The sequence below is a fragment of the Leptosomus discolor genome, chromosome 6 (genome assembly GCF_034619465.1).
Source record: "Leptosomus discolor isolate bLepDis1 chromosome 6, bLepDis1.hap2, whole genome shotgun sequence".
NCBI classification, from domain to species: domain Eukaryota; kingdom Metazoa; phylum Chordata; class Aves; order Leptosomiformes; family Leptosomidae; genus Leptosomus; species Leptosomus discolor.
In genome coordinates this window covers 874383-881719 of record NC_141396.1, presented here as the reverse complement: position 1 = coordinate 881719, position 7337 = coordinate 874383, and the positions used below count along the sequence as shown (strand labels likewise).

Genomic DNA, 7337 nt, shown 5'->3' with positions numbered 1-7337 from the left:
ATCTTCTTACAAAAGAAGCAAGAGTCTTAAATGTGAAGAATGTCTACTCCTGTTTATTGTTTTTTTCAAGCAATATCTGTAAATTTTGATTTATTTCTATTTCTTTGACCAGCCAAACACATTTGTTTTTATAGAAATGTCAAGGCTACAAAGTCAAGCATCAGACTGAGAAACAACAGAATTAAGACTGTACTGCCTTGGTTTGGTCAACTAATATCAGGAATTTCATTTTTTCCCCCCACTTTTTTCTGAGTCTCAGCCTCCCCACTCTTACTCTGACCCAGTGTAGTTGTGTAGTGATGCTTGGCCTGCTTGCTTCCCCGGCTCTCAGCAGCTCTGCCCAGTGACTCCCAAACTCCAGCCACTTCTCCCAGGTGCTCTCAGCCCTCTCCCAGTTCATGTCCCGTGTAAACAGCCCCCGAGGCGGCTGCCTCCCTCTGCTCTCTTCTCCCTAATGGATGCAGGGTTTTGGGCTGAGAATTCAAACCAGGCTGTTGTGCTATTATTATTATTGTTGTTGATGTAGTTGTTGTTATTGTTATTACTGCTACACTTTTATTTTACTACTGTTAGTATTATTATATTGTTATTTTACTGTTATTATTTCTTGTTATTTTATTGTTACAGCTGCCCTGTAACTGTTAAGCCTCTTTACTGGTGCTTGGACAGGGAATAGTGCTGCTCTCTTGTGGTTTTGACTACAAGCCAGGATGAATAAACCAATGCTTTGAAGGTCATCATCCAGAAAGATTGTTATCCACGTTAATAAGGTTAGTATTAAGAAGGTTGGAAATACTTTCCCAAATTTGAGCTTTTTGTGTATTTTTGTAGTAGAACTTAAACAGATCTTTAAAACAAGGATTTACTTCAAATAGAAATGTAGTGACAGTTACAAATGAATCCCAGTAAGTTTTTGAGCTGAGAAATACATGTAATCAGTTCAGGATATAGTTTTATCTGAGCAAGTCAAAGTTTTCCCATGAAGCATTTTTTCATTATATTTGACATTTTTCTGTAAATGTACATGTTGTTATAGAATCCCAGATCTGTTCTGCTGTTTGCTCCGAAGCAAGGAAACCACGGTGTCCTCGTCCTTGGGTCAGAAGTGTGCCCAAGTCTTGTCTGAGAACTTTGTTGAAAGACAGAGCCTCTATGCCACTGGATTTCATACCTCCCCTGTTACTACAGTTTTTAGGATCATCCAGTTCTCTGAATATTATTTTATCCTTCTCCTTGTTGATGGTGTTTCCCCATTTCGCCTTGTCATGACCATATACTTTCCATGTGAGCTTGTTAGCTGGTCCTCTAGACGTTTCGTTCGTGAGCTCACTCCCATTAATTTTTTTCATAGACAATTGTAAAATAAATTTTGATAGTGAATCAGCTTTGTCTGGAGAAGCAGAGGCAACTGTTTCTTTGCCTGTGTTGCTGTTTACCGTTTGAATAGGAACGAACTGGGTTTTCACAGCCATAGTCTGTGTCCACAGATTGAGAAATTGCACCGGATAATTATCCAGGAGCTTGTGCAACAGCGTGGGGATTCTCCTTCCATTGTGCTTTGGCAAAGTAATGTTGCTATAGGAGATGATCCCTCAGAAAGCGTACAAAGTGCGAAAGAAACGCTGGGGAAACATCCATGTTTTGGGAATAGAGCGGATGGCACCGACGTTCCACTGCTCCAGAGCTAAAGAAAGCCTCCAGGACGCAGCATTTTGCCCAGAATTTCTTGCTCTCCTCAGGTTTCTGTTAAATTCAGTCTGTTCACGCTCTTGATGAGCACCGAGTTAAATACTGACCAGAGGAAGAGCTGACAGCAACCTGAGTGCCCTGCTACTGCCTCGGCCAGCACAGAGTGATCCAGTGCGTGAGGTTAATGGGCTGGCTGGCTGGCTGCAGCCACAGCTCGAAGCAATGACTCAAGTGAAGTGAGGACAGACTGTGACACTGTCAGTCAAGTTCACTTCTTTGCGGACAACTCACAGGTCACAGGGATTGAATTTGATTTGATGAATAGATTATTTATTTACTTTCACATAGAACTCTGATAGAGTTTTCTGAACCGTGGGATGGATGCAGCATAAAAATGGCATTAGCAGATAAAAACCACCATCTTTCCCCCTGTCTTTTATCTGTCTTTGGATTCTTTGGAGTGAGTTTGTGTCTTGCTCTCAGGCTCCCTATGCCCAATGGTTATACTAAGCTAGAATACGGTTTTTGCAAGTATATGAGTTTTCAATAACTCTTCCCTTAATAGTACTGATTATAAAGGACCTTTGAGTTCCATTGATAACGTGACGTTCGAAATTTGGCACAGTCTCTACAGCCCTTAACAATGCTTACCCGTTCCAGAATGCTGCTGTTTGTGCTTGGGCAAAGCCTCTCTTGGAGCATTCTGAAATAAAAATCCACAAATTCACATAGCTTTTAGTGCTGTGCTTAATATGCTGTGTTTTGCTGACAAATCTGAACTTACCACTATAAATTGTGTATGTTGTATAGTTTATGGGTGTGTTCAGATTAACGGGTGGGGAGAGAGTGCAAACTGTATGAATATAAGAATTCTGTGAAGCTGGGTCCGCTTTTGCCCAGTTCTCCACAGTTCAGTAGGATGGATTTGCTTGTCTCGGTTTTGTTTGCTTAGGTTTGACGCAGAACCGCTCGCTGCGAGTGAAACTCGTGCGTTGTCACTGGACTTAGCTAAGCCTCTATAGACCTTAGCTGCTGTTCTGGTGATGCCCACACGCTCCGGTGTAGGAAGCAACTGGTGCCTTTGGGTGATCTCCGCTTGCTTCTGTGGCTTCTTACTTTTTTTTTTTTTACTTTTATTATCTGGAAAGTGTTTGTAGGAAATCAAATATTGCTTTTCTTAAGACTTTTTTTTTCTTTTAAGAACATAAAAGTATTCTGCCTACACTGAAAGCAGGTTTCCCAGCTGTTGCTGTCTCCAAGCCGTGACGGTGCCAGGGGATGGTGCTTGGACATCCCTTCCGAACCTCCTCATCCTCTGCCCTGTGTGAATCCCCGTGCAAACAAAGTGACAGAAGACATTTACAGTTTGTGATTTAAATGGTTTGCTCTATAAGGTGTAATACAAAGTTTTATTACACCTGCCAATGTGTCCAGCTTTTACTTAATCCAGGGAAGAGCCACCTCAGCCGGCTGACGTGTACCTCGCGCTTCCTAGAGATGCCTCGTGTCTCCCTGTGCGTTCGGCGGGTGTCGCTTCGCCTGCCGCCTCCGGCGCTCTGACAGTGGTTGTGTGCTTTTCCTCCTTCCAGGCAAGGAAGAAAATGTAGTGGGTCGGAGGCAAGGACGAGAAGCCTTGAGCGAGCGCTGGGCCGAGGGCCTCCGGGCGGGACTCCCCTCCCTGCCGCGCGGCCTCACCATGTCCAAGAAGGGTGCCAGCAGCCGAGCCAGGGGGGAGAAGCCGGACGCCTTGGCTGCCTTGCAGGCTGCCAACGAAGAGCTCAGGGCCAAGCTCACCGACATCCAGATAGAGCTGCAGCAGGAAAAGAGTAAGGTGTGCATCTTGTCCTTGCCTGCTCCTGTTACTTAACAGAAATAGTCGGCTGTTTCTGGCCGCTAACCTCTCTGCACCGCTCGTAGCTACTTGTACACGACTTCGGCAATAAATCCAGGTGCCTGCGCCTGGAGCGAGCCTTCTGTGGGAAACAAGAGGCAGCCCCATTACTGCAGGTGTTTGAGTTCCCCTCCCTGTATTTGTAACGTGTGTGTGGTACAAAAGGGCTCCAGCAGTGAGGGTGCTTCAGCGGTACGGCTCCGGGCGGGAGCGCCGAGCAGGAGGATGGCCGGTGCCGGGGCAGGCGGGACTCTGCTGCCAGCAGCACCCTCGTTCCCACCATCCTGGGAGAAACTAAGTTGAACAATTGCATAGCTAATGCCAGCGAAAGGGGTGGAAAACCTGCACCAAACAGGTGGCGTGGTCGTGGTGCTGGGCTGAAAGCTGTCCACGTCCTTGGTTTCTCTCGCTACAACTTTTTCCGGTAGATATTTACCAATTTATGAGGATGGCTACATTGAGGGTTTTGGCTGCAATTTTGTGTTATTCAGAAATTCTCTTTGGTGATTCTTCTCTTTCACATTTACACTGATTTCATTTGGATTTTATGCTCAAAATCCTTCAGGCTGGCTGCTTACCGTTTCCAGCTGTAGGGTAATAGGCCTCACCTCTGCCCCCTGCGCTGACTGCCAAGGTTTGAGGAGCCACAGTTTCACCCTGAGAGCGTGACGGCAGATGCAGCTTGAGCCTCAGCTTTAAGAGTTTTCAGCCGTAGCCCTCAGACCGCTTCTCAGTGAGGGCAGGAAAAATTTATTTGCTTTTCCCCAATCCCCCAAATTAGTTTCTACTGATAAACTTTGCCCTTTTTTTGGCTCTAGAATGTTAATAGAGATACATGACCATGAAGGGACAGAGTGATGTTCTGCATTTTTCCACTATTTTGCATCGTTATAAGGCATTGTAGACCGTGAATCCAGTTTTAAGGAAGGTTTGAAGGGATGTGGGTGTGTGTATGTGTGTGAGCTGAGGGGGGTCCTGTTTTCCCCCAAGACACACGATTCTCATTGGTAGCCCAGAAAATCACCGCTGACCACCGGCCAGCTCTGCCGGGGTGTGTGCACACCAGTGACCACCCAGGCAGGGGTGTCTGGTCACTGGGGGGGGCTCAGAACCGCAGCCAGCCGTACCCTAGAGCTGGTTCATGGCCAGAGTCACCCCAAGGGCAGGTTGTGTCTTACGGGTTTCGGTCATTGTCACTGTTGATTTTGATCACGTAGAGCCGCAGCGGCTGTGTCGGTGACGAGGTGAGCGCTCCCTGGTGCCTCTGGAGAGAGGACGGGTCTGTCAGGGCTGAGGCAGAGTTGTGCTGGGAGTAGCTGCTGTAGATTTAGAATCACTTCTACAGCCCCGAGTCCTCCTGACTAAAGGCCTCCACAGGTACCTGCCAAACCTCGAGTCCCACGACAGCTGTGACAGTGCATTGGAAGTGTTTGCCATAAATTGTAAAGAACCTTCTCCCTGTGAAAACGTTCTACAGGGGGTTGTGATGTGTATTTTCTTCCCAGGAAATGCTTCAGAGAGAGGAAATTTCTCTTTTGTAGGTCTGCAGCCTGAAGGCTGTGCAGCAGAGCTCAGTGACCCTGGTTTTACCCTGAACCTCTTTAGAAGAGCAGTGTTTAGTATGTAATAAAGTATTTGCTCATAAAGAATGCACAAAATGCCAAATATGTAGCTCTGTGCGAGGTTAGATGAATTGATTGGGCTTTCACTCTAAGGCACAGACATACACCGTTAAGGTCTGATATTGTAAAGTGATCCGTACCATTTTCAGATAAAATCGTAATTTGTATTAATCATTGTGTTGATTACTTTTTGATTTTCCTTGTAGGTCAGCAAGTTGGAAAGAGAGAAAAATCAGGAAGTTAAGCAGATCAAGGAGCACGAACAGCATAAAAGTACAGTGGTGGTAACAGAGCTCAAAGTCAAACTTCATGAAGAGAAAATGAAGGAGCTCCAAGCTGTTCGAGAAGCACTTTTGAGACAGCATGAGTCTGAACTACTTAGAGTAATAAAAATCAAAGATAATGAAATCCAGAGACTACAGACCCTTCTCAATGCTGTACGTGATGGGGCTCCTGACAAGGTGAAAACGGTGCTGCTCACTGAGGCGAAGGAGGAGGCCAAGAAGGGGTTTGAAGTAGAGAAAATAAAAATGCAGCAAGAAATTTCAGAGCTGAAGGGGGCTAAGAAACAAGTGGAAGAGGCTTTAACTATGGTCATCCAGGCTGACAAAATTAAAGCAGCAGAGATAAGGAGTGTCTACCACCTGCATCAAGAGGAAATCAGCAGAATTAAGAGGGAGTGTGAGAGAGAAATTCGTAGGCTGGTACGTTCTGTGTTGCCATCTGCATCTATGTTTTTACTAACCCTTAATTACTGATAGTAAATGCAAGTTCAGCGGGACTCGGATGAATGAATAAGGATGGGCGGTCAGACTTCTGGAGCTTGCTTCAAATCTGCTTTACATTTACTGGTAGACATGTCAAAATGTTTTTAAAAAACTCTTAAGATGTTTTGTAAGGACCTTTTTTATTCATGTCAGTGCCTATTTAACATCGTTCACGTTTCAGGTATCAGGAAGAGGCCTTGGGTTACCAGCTGGTTAGGGGAATTCTGCAAACAGTTGTTTCTTGGCCCGTGCCTCTGTTTCCCCACCGTTGGTCCTTGCTGATCCACCTTGGCCCCTCCCTTTCCCTGCCGTTGCTAGTTCCCATAAACATCCCATAAAGGGCTTTCCGCAATCCCCAAGTGCTCTTTCTTCTGCATCCCGTAGCGAGTCCTGTACCCCGCCGGCAATGACCCCCTTCCCTGCGAGGCGCTCAGGAAGGGGTTCCTCCCCCCCACCCGCTCGATGGCTTCCCCCAGGGCCGGGTGCTGGGGCTCCTTCTCCGGCAGCCAGCGGCTCAGCAGGCTGCCCGCCTCCGGGGGCTGCTGGGGTTGGTTCTTCACCCCTCGTGGCTCAGCCGGTCCTCGCCAGGTCGCTGCATGTGCTGATAGGCCCGCGGTCCCCTGGGCGAGTTTGGGTCTCCGCTGCAGCCGTTTGGGTCGCAAAGGCACTAGCTGCGTGCTTACGGCTTCGGAGTATTCCTCCGGTGCGTTTGGAAGCTGGTTGGAGAGAGTGAATGGGATCACGGTTGGAAAAGGGGAGAACTCCCTGCAGGAGGGAGCTCCCTCCAAGAGGCAAGTCTTTGCAGGACAGCCTGGCAGGCCACCAGCGCTTTCTGGTTAGGGTGATTTCTTCTCAGCGCCGTCTCAGACACTTGCCTGGCGACTCACACTGTCTTGGGAGTGCACGGCCGACTTGCGGGACTGTATCCCTTGGCTGTTTGTCGTTCCCAAGGACACGGGAACAAACGTAACACCCGTGCTCTCATGCTCTATGTTTTGGGTCTTGTCTCAGAATTTATTTGAAGTTACCATCTTTTTGTGCTCGCCATGCTTTTTTGTAGCAATCAGTGTCTCAGTATAAACCATCCGTGTCTCTTCTGAGTCATTATCCCTGGACTGTTAGTAAAACCTTAAAAAAATCTAAAAAAGCACCGTCAGCTTGCAGACCAGCCCCAAATCAAAGGACGGCAGTGTAACGGTGCTGCAGTGAGCAGAGCTGGACGGTGATGCCCCAGTGAACCCGGGTGACCCGCAGCGGTGACACCCCGCACGTGGCTCCATCGAGTGGTGGGGTGTCCTGTACCCTTTATTTAGCCACCCCTTCTCTCGGGCTTCAGGCTGTTAAGGTTTTTTTCCCCTTATAGATTAT

At 47.3% G+C, this 7337-nt stretch overlaps 1 protein-coding gene across 18 annotated transcripts in view; it reads left to right on the top strand.

Annotated features, from left to right (window-relative positions):
* Positions 1–3385: 3385 nt before the first annotated feature.
* Positions 3386–7337, top strand: part of JAKMIP3 (Janus kinase and microtubule interacting protein 3) — a 33213-nt gene continuing 29261 nt past the window's right edge. For all 18 annotated transcript variants that reach the window (XM_086467399.1, XM_086467404.1, XM_086467400.1 and 15 more), the window contains exons 1-2: positions 3386–3520; positions 5409–5906. In XM_086467399.1, the coding sequence (XP_086323525.1) occupies positions 3386–3520; positions 5409–5906 (633 nt within the window). The remainder of the gene's footprint in view (positions 3521–5408; positions 5907–7337) is intronic.